General features: G+C 37.9%; 1 protein-coding gene across 1 annotated transcript; it reads left to right on the forward strand.

Annotated features, from left to right (window-relative positions):
* Positions 1 to 871: 871 nt before the first annotated feature.
* Positions 872 to 18,640, forward strand: LOC108679812 (neurofilament heavy polypeptide). Its single transcript, XM_047881784.1, has 10 exons — positions 872 to 1,977; positions 10,356 to 10,488; positions 12,252 to 12,342; positions 12,490 to 13,485; positions 13,750 to 13,939; positions 14,128 to 14,304; positions 14,524 to 14,806; positions 15,353 to 15,525; positions 16,548 to 16,745; positions 16,942 to 18,640. The coding sequence occupies exons 1-10, from the start codon at positions 1,611 to 1,613 to the stop codon at positions 17,079 to 17,081; spliced, it is 2,748 nt and encodes a 915-aa protein (XP_047737740.1). The 5' UTR covers positions 872 to 1,610; the 3' UTR covers positions 17,082 to 18,640.
* The last annotated feature ends 617 nt before the right edge of the window (positions 18,641 to 19,257 follow it).

Here is a 19,257-nt window from a genome sequence, read left to right on the forward strand (position 1 = left end):
TTTATTAATGCTTCCTTGTGCTTCTTTCCTTTGATACTTGAATTTCAATTAAATGAGCTTTGTTCTTGTTGAATCTTGTTACTGCAAATTAAAATAGTTGAAACTTGTTATTGTTCCTTTTACAGGAGTATTTCTTGAGAAAAATTTGAAAACAAATGAATAACCAAATTTTGTTATCTCTCGGAAGAGATTATTGATTTCAATTCTCTTTCATTTAATTAGGAAACAATTAGTGTCGAGTGATCAACAGAGTTTCCCAAACAGTATTCGGTTCTGAAAAAGTCCTGGCGATCTGCATCGCCATATTTTTATGAGTGCGAGTATGAAATAATTAAATCTTCTTTTGAAGACCGATTCTTATATTCTATTATAAATTTTATGTCTATATTTTACGCGGTAACTAATTTTGCTATTTTATTATTTCCGAAGATTTAATTAGTAAAAATTTGAGTTCGCCATTCGGTATCGCATACCTGAGGAATAACCACAGTTCAGCGAGTTAAATTTTGTCTGCTTGTATCTCAGCCAGATCGTTGGCTGCAGTTCTAACATTCTCTGCATTATTTTGAAGTTTAAATTAGCTAGCCAGCTGCAAGAATTTCTTCATCAGCTGCAGATTTTATTTATTTACAGCCATAATTTATTTACATAAACTATTAATTTTATTAGAGGTTGCGGAGCTGTTTAGGAATGCATCTTGAAATTGATCTTGCGAATGACTTTTGATACCGCATGACTCAACATCCGATTGAGTAATGAACATTGCGTGTTTTAAGATCAATGATATTAACAGAATACTTTTGAAACGTTTATGTATGATAATACAGCATTTAATCCTCCTACATTCTTCTTATAGATTAATTTGGTTGGATTTGTATAATAGACTAATTCGCTTTTGAAAAGGTATCATGAAATTCAAAGCGTATTATTCGTAGATTTTTTTGTTATTGAACTTTATTGATTATTCAACAATGCAAGCCAACTTAGTTTCATCGTTCAATTCGAAGCCATCGCGTCATGATGGCATGCGAAGCATTGGTGGCCATCTGTCCGTTCCTTGTCCTCCTGGAGCTTCCCCTTTTACTCAGTCCAGGATTGTGCAAAAGTCTTTACCTGATCCAGTACAATTAATGCGTGAGTCTTTACGCACCAAACAGTGCCGAAGTCCAATTGAAAAGACTGGAAAACTGACGCACACTTCATTGTTCTGCTCTCAAAAAACTGAAAACGAAGCTCTGCCTATTTCTGAATCCAATTTGGCCTCTGAGTTACAAAAAGCAAATCATCGATATTCTAATCGTTGTGATAGTTCTACCACATTACATAATTTAACAAAAAACAATATCTGCGCTTTTGCTTCAAAACCCATAGAAGAAGACGATGAGACTGAGCTCGCTATCCTGTCGAAGAAGAAAATGCTCATTGATCTACAATCAGCCAGTTCTTTGTTGTATAAATCTTCAGCAAAATCAAAAACATCAGTTCCTAATGAACTCCATTCTCAACGTTTGCCCGTCGACGATATCTACGCTAGTCCTCAAATTCGCCGGAAAGTAGACACTGGTATTCTAGATGAAACATTGGCGTCCATTGAAAAATGCGAAGAAAAAATGTCCATGGAAAATCTAGTCAAAACGTCGGCATTCTGCCAGAATCGTTCCTCCGATGCGCCTTTGATGAATTCTCGTAGTGCTGTAAATTTACTGTCTTTTTCGTGTGCTTCCAGTAACTCGGAAGAGAGTTCAAGAAAAAGGAATAAACCGTTGACCAAATCTACTTCGCTTCGGTTGCCGAACCTTGGAGGATCGTGGTTTTCCCATGGAAGAAAATGCAGCTTAGATTCAGTTGGATCCAGCGAATCTTTCGATTCTAGTTCATCGAGTTTGTTTCTTGAACAGCAAGCGTCCAATATCGGCTCTCCCTCAGTACAAATTGCAATGCCATTCATGGAATTTGTTTGGTTTACTGATGCGGATGGTAAGTTTTTTCTTGATATTTGGTTAATATTGTCAAATTCAGTCGATTTATTATTACTTGTTTGCCAGTGTTTTGATAAGTGAAGTATATTCTTAGTACTAACTTATTTTCAATGAAAAAATCAATCGCTTCTAATGCTTTCGCGTTGGTAAAATAATTTGCTTTGTTTTTTTTATGGTTGCCTACAATCGAAAACTATTTTTTTATTCTTGCATCTAATATAAATACTAACGAATAGCCTTGACCTTCGCTGCCTATCTGCATGCCCAGATGGTTTCTTTTAGCATCGTGACCTCGGAAACAGCTGGCGTATGGACGAGTGTAAGGCGAAAAAGGGCGAAAGCGCGGGCAATGCACCTCGGTACTCTGTACTCGATTCATTCATAGACATAATGGCCTGGAAGCTGTGGTGAATGGGACTGAGGCTAGTAGATGCCTTACCATAGATAACGGCAATATATGATGCAGTATAAGTCGGGTCGCATGAAGATATCTGTAATTTTCTCTGAAACTATGGTTTCAGACAGGGTTCTGGCTTCATAATAATTCTTGATAAGTTTTCAAATAGTTGGAGAGAACATTTATTTAAATAATATCAGCCATACTAATAGGACATGGTAAAGGACATGTTAAGTTCTCACCGCGCATTAGTGGTCAATATCTTTTGCTGAAAATCGCTTGCTTAGCATCGCAGACCCTATCAAACTACTACACCGTGAAAAAAAATTAATCATGTAGACTTGTATTGAAGATGTCAGAATAATTAAACTGCAATCCATTTCTAAAATTTTGCTATAAATTTTCCTTTTTCTTTTCCATTATCACGCTTGATTAAGACGAGGTTGTGAAAATAACTCGCAATTCCCTTTTGCATTACATTCCAATTTATCTTTTGAATATGTGGTTTTTCATCATATTACAACTTGTGTCTATAACAACAATAGTTAAGTTACACAACGTTGATCCAGGTTAAAGAACGTAATTTTAACATCATGATACTCCTTATGTATTTTGAAAAGTTATTTTTGCATAGCGCTTCAGAAGTTTGACATTGTGGACCATGAAATGATCATTGTATTTTGAAGCTTATGTCTGACATCAAGGTACTTGATAAAAGCGTTTATGATACTTAGATTTGGAATTCATGGCACCCGAGTTGGACGTTACGTTCCCTAAGTTCTTTATTATGCTACATATGAGTTAGTTGTTCATCATGAAATACAAGTCGCGTATAGTACGACGTTGGTTAGAATGACTGATCTCGAGTTGGACTTAATGATGTATGAGCTGTTCATAATGATGCAACGTCGGAATCCCGCTGTGTATATGGGCAATCTGGAGGCCCCCTATAGCTGAAGCCTGCTGAGTGGCCTGCGTCACAATCCGATGAAGATTTTATATCGAATTGAAAAGTTGAGCAACATGGTCTATGTGCAGGTTACATGTGTGTGGAAAATAACTCAACAGAGATTATAATTTTGAGAAGTTTAGAGTTAATGCAATGTTTTTCTGCTTGACTTTTTTGCGTTTTTTCATTTATAATTCGCAATTAAGATTCTTGAATCGAAAAATAATTAACCGACAATGTATGTTGACAGAAATTATGATGATTTTAGTCAAGTAATATCCTCCGTTAATTTTCCATTCTAAATTTTTAATTAAAGTTGGCTGGCACATGACCTGATTTTTGTCTTAATTGAAGAATAATTCAATTTGGATTTGAAAATTTTCTGAGGACGATAAATCCTAGCTATAAAAAAAAATGGGGCAAGAAACGTTGTTCTAGATATTTTTTGTTGTGTGTCAAGAGGTGCTCTATGGTTTTCGTTCTGCATTTGGCTTTAAAGTGCGCCAATGCCAATACAAGTTACTAAAATTCAATAATTTCCTACTAGAATCTCTGTCAAAATCTTTACCATTGTTGGGATCATCTTGTGTTGCTCTCATGGAAAAGGTATTTGATTTTGCTGTGTTATGACATGTTTAAAATTAACATTTTTGCCAAACTATTTTCAGATAAATTTAGAGGGTTTTTAATTGTTCCGTACAGCAGCAGAATCACCGAATTTACAGTGCGATGAGTACACCTATTGTAGAATAATGCTGGCAAGCTCCTCTTTGAGCATTGGCTAGAATGGCTTTGGTTCCCTTCGTTGAATATTCACGACAAAAGTTTTGACCAAACCAATTATCCATAACCTTAACTTCAAATGCAATTTACAATTGTGAAAATTGCGTTTTTTTTATTGGTAATTGTCAAAATGTGGTTGATTACCTATTATCGTCCCCTTATACATTTCATACGCATATCAAAGAAATTGTGGTACCTGAGGTTACTTACCGTCGTCGTGAAGAACGCTGATGTGCATTGAGCATTGTTCTTGCCTCTTAAAGGATATTTGTCGTTTTACCAATTTCAGACGGACAAGAACTAATCATTTTCAAGAAAAAGTTCAAATAGTTCTATCTAACGCATCAAACGTACGTGTAACCTAAAATAATAAAAATCGCTCTTTGACGTTGCAGACTGTTTAGCGTGAAGGCGCATTGCAGAATGGAGCGCGTACGGACATGTTTATTTTTTAACAAAATTACAATTATTGCGTTATGTCTCTTTAGTGGTTGCATGGCGTATGGTTCTGCTGTGGCGCCGCTTGGCCTTTTTTGATTAAGTGATTTCAACACAGACTTGCATAGCGATCTATGAAATGTAATTGGTTGAAATATTGATCGAGGATTTTAAACTTCTTTACGTTTACGCGTCTATGATTTTCATCCAGTTGTGTTTTACTCACTGAAGTATAACAATTGTTTTTTTTTAAACAAGCATAATGATGAATGAAACGCTTGGTTGCCAGTTGGTCTCACCGAATGCATGCCCAACTAGGGACACATTTACAAATCTCTTCGGTAGGATGGCTTTTGCGTCGTGTCGTTAATACCTTTACTCAAGCTCTTCGGTCTGCTGGCTTATTTGTAGCCTCTTTAATACCTTTACAAAAGCGCTTTGGTCTGACGGTTTGTTTGAAGTGCCTTTACACAAGTTCTGAGGTGTGAAGGTTTGTGTCGTGTGTCCTGCATTGCTCGCGACTGTGAAAAACACGTCTGCTTGTGTGTTTATGTGAGCGCGGCTGGGTTGGTCGAGCCTCATTCAGGCCGTTGAGGACAAATAAGGAGCGTTGCTGCACATTATAGCAGCTCAATCGCCCGCCTGGTATCAACCCTACCTGACGACGGGGTGCGATGAACTTTACACATGCAGTTTTTTTTGTAAGATATATTCTCTGATGTTGTGCAACACAGTTTGAAATGAAATGATTTATGTTGCAAGATAATGACAAATTGGAAGCTTCGAATCCTTGTTTGGCTTCTCTCGATGTTTTGCTGTGAGAAAAACGATGATTGTTTTTAGTTGCATAGAATTATTATTTTCCGGCCTGGTTTTAGCCTAAGTCCAATCCGTCACTTCATTTTCATTAAGAATGGTTCATAGTATCGATAATTAATTAATATTTTGCACTGGCGGAAGTAACATTCCTACGATTAAACATTTACACGAGAATAAATTATTCAAATTAAATAAATGATGAGGCCTTGTTGCATGCTGGTTTACAGTGTTGCGAGTTTTCGGTCACCTCTTCGGCTACAAATTCGGTGAAGAAAAAACTCAATCATGCCTAATAATTTTTTCAATAGTATTTTCACAATTTTATGTGTTATTTATAAATTTTTAATTTCTTCACTTCTTTCTATTAGAAGGCACCAAATTTGATCGCGTTTGCTTGACGTATAAATTGATCCTTTTTCTGCGGCAATAATTTTCAGTCGAATTCCATTCTCTGCAGAAAAACATTTGTTCCATGAAATGAATATATCACTGTTTCATTTTCATCGTTCCGTTTATTTAGACTAATTTACGCAGTGGTTCAGTTCCATAACTAATTTTATCGTTAAGTGATTCACACGCACGCGTTACAATTTAACAAAGGCTAAAAATTAATAAATGAAGGTTTATCCATAACAAATCTTCGTTCAACTTATTTCCCAATCGAGTTCTATTTGTGTAGCATTGAGTTGCATGCTGTTTCTGCTTCACACATAGTCCATGACTCAGACATATCCTGCTCATTGCTATGAATAAATCTTACAGGTGCGCTGACACGCTTACCTCAACTCTGAGTTTAACTTCATCTTACGAAATTTTTCATCACTACTCAAATTCATTTTGCAATTCTGTAGTTTCAGCCTTAGGCATATTTTCCGGATTTTTTCAATAATCTTTCGTGCTTTTGTATAACACCTTCATTACTTGTTTGTGATTATGAAACTCTTAGTTATTTTCACACATTTAAATGTTATGTCGTCATTTCATGCCTATTTTCTACACGCGTTTAGACTCAATCTTTCTGGGCAATACCGTGAGCACCTAGTAAGATTTTCGAGAGATTATTGTTTTAAAGAGATTGTGCTGACTTGATCAATTCATCTAGAAAATGACAAGCAAGAAATGTGTTGAAACTAAGCTATACGTCTCAGTATCCAAAAAAGGTTTTTAGATGGTGGGAGAAAAAACTAACGAATCTACTCACAAAAAAAGGCTCATAAAGGTCCGGAATTCAATATTTATTAGTACATTTTGAATTCAATTTTCAGTGTTTAAAAAAAGGTACAATTCTTTTTTCATATTTTTTAAAAATACAGCAAGTTTGAGGTCACCATAGAATTTAGCCGGCCTACACAATTGCAAAAAAAGTCTCAAATCGTGGAATTTGGCTGGAAAAAGGCACATCTTGCAACCATTATTCATTAGTACTATGCAGCTACAGCATTCAAAACTATAAGGTAGCCATGCATGGCAGCTACAGTCATCGCATATGGCTGAATTTAAATGTAAAGAATAGGCGAAAATCAAATGTTAACTCCTGCTCAACTGACAACACACGTCAGATTTCGTATATTTGTGTTGAGATAATGAAGTTATAAAAAATGCTTGTCTTTCTGTCCTGGGATGTCATCTCTATATATTGACATTGTTAGCACAGGTATCATCATATAATTTGCATGCATGGAACAAGTCACCTCAAAATGTCCGGAGAATTTTACAGAATGAAAAATTCTACACGAGAAGTTTGGTGCATCACCGTGAATACATATTCTTGAGAACCAGTCCCGTTCATCCAGGTGCTCCGATTATTTCTTGCTTATGCAGGAAATTTAAATACGCGGGATATTTAAATACGTGGGAAATTTCAATACGCGTGAAATTTGAATATGGAGGAAATTTGGGCATAGGAAATTTGGGGTCGCGTGCCCACGTCTCGGCGTGGTGCTCTGCGTCATTGCTCAAATCTGAGGCATTTCCTGCGTTGCGCTTGAGTCGCCATCAAGGATTTTTTAAAATCTCCTTTGAAAATATCACGACTAGACTCTATATTGCTTTACTACGTTTATGCGCCTATAATACCTGTCGTGAGTCACCAGAAAGTATTTTTTAAACCTCATTTGAAAAAAGAATATCAAGACTAGACTGTACATTGATTTACTACATGCAAGCGCCTAAAATACTTGTTGTCGATTGCTTACTTTGATGCAGGCGTTGCCGTAGATATTGTTTAATATGTCGCGTTTACAAATTCAGGATATACTTAACCGTTTCGAAGTCCACTACTGCTCTATAGAACCGGCGTCATTATATAGCGTTATCATGTTCTTGTAACGGAACTTGAAATTAAGCTCCATACATAGACCACTTCGTCATTGTCATACAATGTTTCTTTAAAGCCTTAGCGACCTTACCATCGTGGTATCTTGGATACGATAGAATAATTTTATCTGCTCCGCGACAATGTTCTTGACAAATTGCTCTATCCTAAAGACTATCATAGCCACCATTTATTTATTACGTAAATTGTTATACGCCTGGTTTATCAGCTATTTTTTAATCATTCGACTCTTCAAGGAACACTTTGTGTTTTAAATATCAACACAAGATCATTGTAATCAGAAAATCGACGCAAGATCTAGCGTCAATCGACTAAATACCTGATAGGTTTGCTGCTAAGAAGACCAATTGCAAATGCATAAAATTTAATTTGAACTCAAGAATTAACTGCTCAGTATTAAATTCACTGTAAATTTGGTTTTATTCCTGCTAACACTTAACGGTCAAAAGAAGTAATCGACGAACTTTTAATCTATTCTTGAGCATTTTACCCGGATAAAATTAAAGGCTTTCGAAAGTTCGTGAAATCCATTTTGTGTTGAATCATTTTCCTTTATCAAATATGTAAGTAATAATCACCGTTCTAGAGGCCGGATCGTTTTCAAGTAGATAAGATTGACTCCGGGTTAAGTTTTTTATGCATATATCCTTCTCATGAGTATTCATATTTGCAAGCTAAGTTATACCTCTGAATTTGTAACGATTCTTCCCGGCATTATTACCTAGTATCGTATTATTGCTCGTACGTCTTTCACATTTCGAAGATCAATATTCAACAATTAAGAAGCTTGCTCTCCCTGTTCAACCGAAAGAAGTTGATTTTTTTCTTTCCAACTAGTCTTATTATATGGTAATTATTGAGTTCTATTTTTGTTATTATAATAACTCGGTTTCCACGTAAATTTTTGTCAAACATGACCCAAAGTTTGCGTGTCACGCACACATGATGTGGTTGTAAAGAATGTGCGAGGGCTGCTTGTATATGCGCTCACCGCTAATGGCCTAAACATGCCTTTATCTGCAACGCCTTGGACGCCCACCACCAACAACGTGCACAGTTTCGCTGTTGCTCTTTAAACTTGATTACATTTTCATCGTCATATTCTTAGCCGTCGTTGATATTGGTCTTGATGACATTTTCATCGTCATATACTTAGCCGTCGTCGATATTGGTCTTGATCACATTTTCATAGATATATACTTAGCCGTCGTCGATATTGGTCTTGATCACATTTTCATAGCTATATTCTTAGCCGTCGTCGATATTGGTCTTGATCACATTTTCATAGCTATATTCTTAGCCGTCGTCGATATTGGTCTTGATCACATTTTCATAGATATATACTTAGCCGTCGTCGATATTGGTCTTGATCACATTTTCATAGATATATTCTTAGCCGTCGTCGATATTGGTCTTGATCACATTTTCATAGCTATATTCTTAGCCGTCGTCGATATTGGTCTTGATCGCATTTTCATAGCTATATTCTTAGCCGTCGTCGATATTGGTCTTGATCACATTTTCATAGATATATACTTAGCCATCGTCGATATTGGTCTTGATCACATTTTCATAGATATATACTTAGCCGTCGTCGATATTGGTCTTGAGCACATTTTCATCGTCAGATTCTTAACCGCAGTCGATAGTTATGATGAATTTATCTTCATCATGGTTATAATTTTACTTGTTCGTGATCCAACATAGAAAGTAATTTCACTGTCGCAGATTATGTTTCGTTCATAAAAAATAGTCCTACATTATATCTTCAACCGTTGTTGTTGATAAATTTTGCTTTTTGTTAACAAAATATTCTATCAGTATTTCACTGTGTAATCCTTGATTTATGATGCGATTTTAAGTCAACATTTTATTTCGCGCCTGTAACATTGCTCTATCATTAAACTTTTCTTCTTCCCCCGAGTGTTTACCTGCTCGTACACTCCGTGTTTACGAAATTATAGGCTGTTTATAAAAAATTAAAGTGTTTACGCCACTAACCCCTCGGTGCGTAAAAATGTCTTGCTCGTGCCTGAGCTGCTGCCCCGCAGCACGGTTTGTAGCCGTTTGGTCATGCGATCCTACCGACAATTTGCGGCGGAAATGTTACCATAGGTTCTCCCTTTATCAACACGTAGAGTTTGCAGACCTGCAAACTTCACCTCGGAAATTATTTGCGTGGGAACGAGCTCTAGGTATACTTCTTGCGTTGATTTCTTCATTTCTTTGTTGTTCGTGTGTCCCGGATTTTGCTGTTGGAATTAACCGTTGATTGTTCAATATAAAAGAGTTCTACGTTGAAACTTAGCATTCTGTCACTCATATTGTTTTCGTATTTCCAGCCTCTCGTGGGATTATGTTCTACTCAAAGCGAAAAAATCACATACTTGTGAAACTTAATAGTCATTTGAAAATATTCTACCATTTATTGCTCTTATCAATCATGATCAGTTACCAGCATTATTTTGACCTTATTTTCTTTTTACTTGGTAATACACTATGTAAAATGCCAGAAATTTCAACGGTCATTAATAAGTAGCTCCTGAGAATGTTTTAACGGTCATTAATAAACAGCTCCTGAGAATGTAACAAAATTTTTTCTAATTTTGGACAAAGCGTTAATCAATGAGAGTTGATGAATGTGTTGGCTTTCAGGCCTGAAGAAAGTCTCGTTCCTGGTGGGTTCTGATGGAGAGCCGACGGTGGAGGTGTTGGGGGAGCCTCATGTGGACAACCTTCTTCAGGAACGAGCGCGATGCCAGACGGAGGCCGAGGAGCCGCTTATCAAGTCAGTCTTGTGCAGCCAATTTTTATTTGCGGCCAAATTTGGCTGCAAATATTAATTTTTATTTTTTTTAATCGTAAAATTTTGCAGCCAAATTTTATGTGCAGCCAATTTATTTATTTGCAGCCAAAGCCTTGCTGGAAGCACCGCTTTTTGACGGTAACCAAGCGCCGTTAATGCATCTAACCACAGTGACACACAGGCTCACAGCATAGCATACAACTTACATGAATGTGCTAGAACATGTGCTGCTAGTACCAGTGTTTACGCAGTTTTACAGAAACTTTTCGCAATGTGAATTAAATATTTAACGTCTAATTTGAATCGACCATGTAACTGAAGACGCGAGGTGAAGGTAACTTTCGCTAATTTTCATTGTCATACCCTCATCCGTCGTTGGTCTATATACATAACTACAACTTCATAAATGCGTCACACAAACCTGACCTTCTTGAGACTGATGCATAAAAGAGGTTTTAGGTCCTTTCGATTCATTTAGCTTTTGCTCGTTTCATTATCTCGCTAGTATAAATTTTTAGATTACTTGAAATGTGTCCGACAATTTTGAAATTTCATTTATGGCGAGCAATGTATTTGGTTCGTAATTTTTTTAGATGCATTATTTTGTTCTACTCTCCGGCTTTTGAGAATACTCTTACGCCGTTATTCGTCTTCTACATCACAGATTTTTGGTACAATCTTGCTAAAAATATATATTTCGCGATTGAATACTTATTGTTTCATAACATAATGAAGTCTGCACATACAATAGAACAATGAAGTTTTAAGGCAGGTTTACGTGGTCACTAAGAAATGGTCAGTCACTGGATGCCGTCGAACAAGTTTCGCCTGCATTGATGCATGGGTGGAGTACCAAGCAGCTTTGCCTGGCGTCGTTGCCAGTACTCGTATTTTTTTATAGGTGGAGCTCCTCCTGTCTGGCTTTGCTGTGTCCTTAAATTCTGTAAATGTCATTATTAACCCTTTTAGCGCATTTTCTCCTTTATGGAAAAAATGCACTATTGTGCTCGCCATGTCCGTCCGTCCGTCCGTGACTTCATGTTTTCATCGACGAGAAAATGCGCTCTCTGCCACTCACTGCAGTGAGTACTGAGTTTCGGTATATTTTTATAATATTAACCACCGTCATTTTTATTCGTAACTGGAGGCCTAATAACTAGAGTTACTGTAACAATACTAAGGCTAAGAATTTTTACATTGCCGTAAGTTAATTTTACATCAGATTTTTATGATAGTTTGGTCACAAGTGATGGTTTGAAAATCATATATATCGCATTCTCGTCCGATTTAGTTAGTTATTCAAAAATTCTGAATTAAAATGGCATTACAACATTGCCAAGCGTCACTTTCGGAATCGCTACTCGTATTATACCGGAAAATGTACTGTGAACTCCGTATTTTTTTAGATGTAGCTCAAAATTTTCCATAGTTATTGAGTGAAAAATATAGCTGCTGCAAAGTTTCAGTGACTCAAACATTCACAAAAATAAATAAATAATGACAATTGAAATGAATGTGGTTAGGATGCAATCACAAAAGCTGTGATACTAAAAAATATTTCTTGTTTTCCCGTTAAAATTTGTTCATTCATATAACGCTCTTTTTTTAGAAGAGGAATTCCATCCGTGATGCACTCTCAATTTTTAATAAAAACGCACTGAAAGTGAGATATTTATTTATTCCTTAATTCTTTTGGATGGTACCTATTAGTGAAGATTTTTATTCAGTTTCTTTGCGCATTACAGGAGCGTGGCGGAAGAGGAGCTCGACAGACTCGTACGTCTCAGTCGGTCTACAGTTCAACAGATGGAAGAGGACAGCTTTCTTCGAACAAAAGTGAGGAAACATAATGTTCAGCCCTTTATAATGATTTTTTTTATTTTAGGAATGGTAATTCTGATCTTTATTAAAGAGAGCTTGGGTATGTAAAATTCACATCATGTTTATTTACTTGAATCTTATCGAAGCTTTGAATTCTTTCAGCGCGAAAAGGACAACCCTGTTCGAGCTGCCGTTGTTCGATCTTTGCAAGAAGCCACAATGGAAATGGAGCTCCAGATACGGGAATTAGAAGAAAAAGAACCAGCACCTATAGAAACAGTTAATGAGGCGGTCAATGACAAACACGTTAACGATACTGGGTTGGTCACCCCTCTAGGTTACGTTCACGCACCGTCGAGTGGCAACATTCTGGCGAATTCAAATGGTGAGGGTAGTAATAAGACAGACGGTCGTGGCCCGCTGTCCACATCTCTAGATAAAAGTAAAATGTCTCAGCAACATTCCATATCGTTCAACAACGTAGCAAATTCGGTTGCTCCACCAACTCCTCCGCCTTCACCTCCCGCAGAAGAGTCGAAGGATGTGAACTCGGTCACCCAAACGCCAAGCAAGCCTTCCTTGCTTTCTGCTCAAACCTCACTAAACAAACAGAAATCGTTTGATGCGTCAACTACGGCGAACGTTGTCCAGGCAACAAACTCACTAAATATTAGTAATAGTTCTCATAAACTTCCAAGGACGACGGGACCCAACTTTTCCATCCAACCGTATGGTTCGTTGAGCGCAAGCGTTTCAGCGAATCAAGTAAAGAAAATTCAAACCAAGGTCTGGGAACCCAGTCCTGCAAAGCCGGTGATTACGAGCTTCCCGACGCCCAGCATCTCAGCTAAGCCGTCAATGACCGATGCTAAGCCTACCAACATAACTTCTTCGTCGGTAACAACTCCGTCGAAAGGGAAGTTAACTGTTGGTCCTGGCAGTCAACAACCTGCCAGCGTCAGTAAACCTGCCACGACTACTACCACTAACTCTTCCTCTTCTCGGTCATTCCCATCATCAATGTTCAGCAAATCATCGAAAAACAACACATCACCAACGTACGTTTCTGAAGAGCAGCCGAGTCCTCCACCACTTGAAGAAGTCTTCAAGGAACAAAGCTTTGTCGATAAGCTGACAAGAAATTCCTCTAGAGCCTCGGTAAAGGATATTGTGGGCCGTCAACAATTTCTGTCTAATTTACTCATTTTTAATCCTAATATAGACTCAATACACCGAATTAATCTTTATTGTTTGATTATGTAACGCAATAATATGATCCTACGCTTTCATTTCCACAAATTAGCTTTCTTATAACATCGATGAAATTATTTCGTAGAGGGTGGCGCACAACCTCTCTGACATTTTGTGCAGTTAACTTTGAATAAAGTTGATTCGCATTGATAAATCTTGCTTGTGTTACAGCTCACTGGCGTATCAGACCAAATCCGTCGCTTCGAAAGTCTCTCCGCGGGATCCTTAGAGGCGCTAAGGACTGCAACGCTGGAGCGCGCTAGGAAGAAACGCCAGGCTGAGATTCTTGACAACCTTCGCCACCAAGTTGAGCTCGCAAAAAAACAGGCCGAGAAAAACGACGAAGTGTGGCTGGAAAGTGGTAGGTGTAATATTTTTAGCTGTTAATTCCGATTAAATAAATACAAGGAAGATAGTACTTACTTTGATTATGGAATTTCGCCGCAATGATTCAAGAGATTCCGCTTTGGCGTCTAAATTTTAATGAAAATTAATGTTTGTTGCCGCTTCGGCATGGATAAAAAGTAATGATGTTCTCATATCCTACAGAACGTCGAGCCAAAGAAGCAGAAATCAGAATACGCGAAATTGCTCGTCGCGCTCGCGAAGAGCATAGGCGTCAGTCTTTCAGAAGTCAAAACGGCCGTCCCAGCGTGGAGAAGAGAGATATTATTGAACTCGCAAAAAAACAGGCCGAGAAAAACGACGAAGTGTGGCTGGAAAGTGGTAGGTGTAATATTTTTAGCTATTAATTCCGATTAAATGAAATGCAAGGAAGATAGTACTTACTTTCTTTTTTGGAATTTTGCCGCAATGATTCAAGAGATTCCACTTTGGCGTCCAACTTTTTATTTATATGTTAAAAATATGTAAATTTTAATGAAATTAAGTGCTTGTTGCCGCCTCTACATGGATAAAAAGTAATGACGTTCTCATATCCCACAGAACGTCGAGCCAAAGAAGCAGAAATCAGAATCCGAGAAATTGCTCGTCGCGCTCGCGAAGAGCACCGGCGTCAGTCTTTCAGAAATCAAAACGGCCGTCCCAGCGTGGAGAAGAGAGATATTATTGACGCCGCTCCGCTGAATGACAGTGCTCTCCCCATCGACGTCCAGAACTCCCATGTGCAGCATCATAACAGCATAAACAGCAACGTTAAATTGGCTGACATCAACGGAAATCCAACTACAACTGCCGAACCAGCCTCAGCCGACCTTGCTCAGTTAATGTAATGAATGAAATAAGTTATCTGAAACATACCATAGTGTATTTACATGAGGGTTACTTGGGATATTTGACAATGACGGCGCAGGAGACACTCGATCAATGATCACCTCAAAAACGTTGCTTTTTGATAGCAATTCTGTTACATTAATCCTCATTCTTTTCGGTCACCTTTATAACGGTTTTCTTCCGTCATTCGAGAACGTAACGTGAAAGATTTTTCATGAAATATTACTTGGCTATTGAATAACGCTGTTACCTGAATTCGCCTCGATACCTAAAATCAAACTAGTCTACTCGATATGTGGATACGTGTCATTCTGGTAGCGTTGTTATTCAGAACTCTGTACACTTGGGTAATGCGACTATATAGTGTATAGTGACCTGTTGCGTATAAGGTAAATTTAGGAATCCGACATACGTGAAAATTCAAGCGAATTGGGCTAGAGTCAACCAACTGATGGGTCCAGCCTAGCTCGCTTCTGGCTACACTTTTATTCCTCACGTGTAATTTTAGTGAAAAGTTTTATCATTAAGCGGACTTGCGCAGAAGCAGCAAGAACCGACCAGCCAATGATTCCAGCATCGGAGGGTCAAGTGAAATAATGCGTCCTCTGAAGCCACCCTCACGAGATGCAATCATCGCTTGGTTCAGGGAAGAAGAACTGGCCAACGGTGCAGGCTTGGATGACGACAGGCTGGCTGTTGCTCCCTGGTTCCACGGTAAATTCTGAGAGATTATTACAGTATCGTGACCTGCGTCGAGCAATCCAAAACGATCATTTCTGCTAATGAATCCAACAACCATGATTCGTTCCGAAACATGTGGCATTCATTTTTATGTATGCGCGTCGCCAAAATAAGATGCGGACGAAATATTTTTATCCAGCTTTGTCTAGCAGTAATTTGAGGCATGATGCGTTAGGTCGCTACGCTCAAACAAAATATGCAAATCTGACATTTCGTGAATAATAATATTATGTAACGCATGAGAAGTAAATTGCCTGAGTGGCCTTTTAGTTTGTACCAATTTTTATATTGTGCTTGGACATAATGAAAATGTAATTCTCTGATTGATTTTATTATGGAAAAAAGGGAGTACCGTACTTCACAATGTGGCGAATTATTACATAGTTTTATTCCACATGGAGTTAGATAAATAAAACTGATAATGATCGGTGACAGTATTCATCATCATTATTTTACATGTACATGTAGACTACATTATAAAGCGAGTAGGTAAATATTAATGCCCTAAAACAGCATTTCTAAGTTTGCCGTTTCAATCGTCACATCTCAAGCGAATTTAAGTGACCATCAATTCGCAGGCCTACAGTATGTTAAATAAATGTGCTTGTGCGATAGTCTGGAATCTTTTACAAATGTTTGAAATAAAGTGGGAGCAAATAAATTTTGTGTTAAGTAATGTATTGTAATACTTAGCGTATCATCCGAACCGAAATATAATGAATAATATTTCGGTTAATCAGGCAGACTTGAAGACAAATTAGTTCTGGGCTTTTTTTTTCTTCCAATCAGGATGAAAAGTAGCCAAAAGATCCAATAAGATTACGCCTCACTTATGACACTTTTGATGCTGGAGTTGCATTGTGGCTGTAACAATCCATTCTTGTCAATTTTCAGTCCATGTATACATTTTCCAACTGCTGTTTACAAAAATAGCTACTGCTTTATGTCCCAACTGTTCGGAAGGAAAACTAATATTACTTGATGATCTTTATCAGGCATCATCAGTCGAACTGAAGCCGAGCAAATCTTGGCGGGTGCAGATTTGGGCTCGTATTTGGTGCGTGTCAGCGAACGAATTTGGGGCTACGCGATCAGCTACAAGGCCGCGGACCGCTGCCGCCACTACCTCATAGACGTGACCGCTGGCAAATACACCTTCCTTGGCTCCCAGCAGTCGCCGCACGACACATTAGGTAACTGTTGTGACCGCTGGCTAATAAACCTTCCTTGTCTCCCAGAGGTCACCGCACAACACGGTAAAATGTCACTGACAATAAAAAAACCCTTGCGCGATTCTCAGCAGTCAGTCTTGATAAAATATACGGTAATCAATATCTTGTTTAATATAAGTAATATGACGTACATGCTGAACGCGGGTTGTCTGTGCAGGGGATTTGGTGCGGCACCATCAGAAGGAACCCATCACTGCGGCGGGCGGGGAAGTCCTGATCCTGCCTTGCGGCCAGTCCGACCCACAACACCCAGATCACCAGTGCCTCTTCGTCGGGACGCGATATGCCATCACCTAAGTTGCTTAGGATCAAAAAATTATTATTATTATTTAAGTTACAACATTTGACCTGCATCACAGCACGTTCTCATCAAGTTGGTCTCCATTATTTACAAATTGGCTTGCATTATTAGAGTACGTATCTGTAACTCACGAAGCTACATCAATGTTACACAATTTGACATGCATCAGCAATCCAGTCGCACAATTAACAAATGACGACATTGATTTTATATAAATATAGACGTATATATATATATTGTTAATTTAAAAACTTGGACATTTCTTTCACCACCCCACTATTCCAGAAAATGTACCTATAAATTAATTCAAGGCGAAATTTACCTCGAAAGTTTGGTGTCACTTGGTCGTGATAATCTAAATTATCAAAAAAGCAAGAAATACCTAGATGTTCACATTGTTCACCTTCACTTGGTCATTACCAACATGTATATACTGTTCCCCTAACTTCATTATTTTTAGTTAAATGCAATACATACGAGGATTAAGCGGTGTCGTTCATTCTAGAGTAACTTTGTGAGCTCAATTTAGGACTTGTTGTTAGAGACAAAAGATGTTAAATGTTGTCTATCTTTGACTGTTGCATTGGCAACTTGGGTCACATCATGTCTCATGAGAAAAATCATTAATAGGAACACATGTCGTTCGATTTTGGACTGTAAAGACCGACAATGAAATGAATACCAGCATCAACTCGCAAAATAACTTCAGGGAGGTTTCGAAACACGAACGTGTGCAAGTAATCTCACCAAGAGTCTGTCGACCAATGACGCGAGTTTGAAGCAATACGTACTTACACATCCCACTCGGCGGGTATATAGTTCGGAGAAACCCGCGAGAAATTTTCATAAAGCTTTGCGCTGCATGTCTTTTCGTAGGTCTTAATGAACCCGTTCAGCCAGACAGAAGTGCCTGCTTCGTCCAGGACTTGCCTCGCTGTGGGTGAAATAGACGTATCGTTTAGTGAAAAATGAAATAGTCTTTCCTCTGAGTCCGTAACATAATAATCGCGGAAACATTATTTACTGCTGAAAAACAACGAGTTTTCTTTGTAGAAAATCTTTCTTCACGTTATTGCTGATGTCTAGTAAATATCCTGTCAAGCCTATACATAAATCTAGTCGTTACTTTTTAACTAATTAAGACTTATTTCTACCGTGTCTACGTTCGAGTCTGCTCATGTGCGAGAATAAACTGTAAAATGAGCTATTAAAATTAACGACTTTACTGTATATGCATTGCATCGATTCGTAATCATATTACAGCGCTTCAATATGATTTACAATAAATGAATCCAGTGACTAGTTTAGATTACGAGAAGAGGAGTATGGCACTATTATAACACGCACGGGCTTATATTTGAATTACGTTAGTGTATCTTCGCATTCAACATTTAGCTGTTTAAATTATTGACTTGTCTTCATTCGTTTTTCAGTATAGTACTAGTGCGCCTACTTTCACGCTCTTCTAAAAACTATTTTAGTCATTTGCATTGTTCGCCATTTTTGTATATTCTGTGTTTGATTAAATCATTTGAATAAACTGCTCATTCATCAATAGATCGCTTCATTTCCGCTTCCGCAACCAAATCCTTGCTTACATGTAGTCGAGATCTAGTTTTTTAAATAACCTCAAATATTTACGTCAGCATTCACGCAAAATGAATGTTCCCTAATTGTTCCCATATTACTGTTTTATACGCGTGAGCGACTGGTAATTGGAGGCTTCCGTGGCGTTCTAATCAAACCTCCGTTAGCTTATTAAAAGTAGGACAAATATGAGACAACCAATATTAAAGAAAGCAGGCGCGGCAACTTGAACCCTTATTGATTAGACCGCGTCTGTTTGGCACTGCATAGACGATAATGAACGGATGTTGTTGAAAAGAGAACATTCTTGCTCCTCAAAGAGAAATATTTTTATTTAATCGAGATCCTAAACTAAATCGAAACGAAAGCAACATTCTGTAGAATAGACCAATTCGTAATCTCAATTCTGCAATTAAATTTTGAAAGAAGTCGACTAATATTAATTCACTGATTGAGAAAGTTTAATGACAATCTGAAGTAGGTATAAATGTGTTTAAATCCTCACCTAGAGCAGGTTGAAACTCAATCCACACTTTGGCATCGTTGAGCGGGAGCGCACGACACGCGCAGCGGCGTCAGGGTGTC

This window comes from Hyalella azteca, unplaced genomic scaffold (genome assembly GCF_000764305.2).
Source record: "Hyalella azteca isolate HAZT.00-mixed unplaced genomic scaffold, Hazt_2.0.2 contig8819, whole genome shotgun sequence".
Lineage (NCBI taxonomy): Eukaryota > Metazoa > Arthropoda > Malacostraca > Amphipoda > Hyalellidae > Hyalella > Hyalella azteca.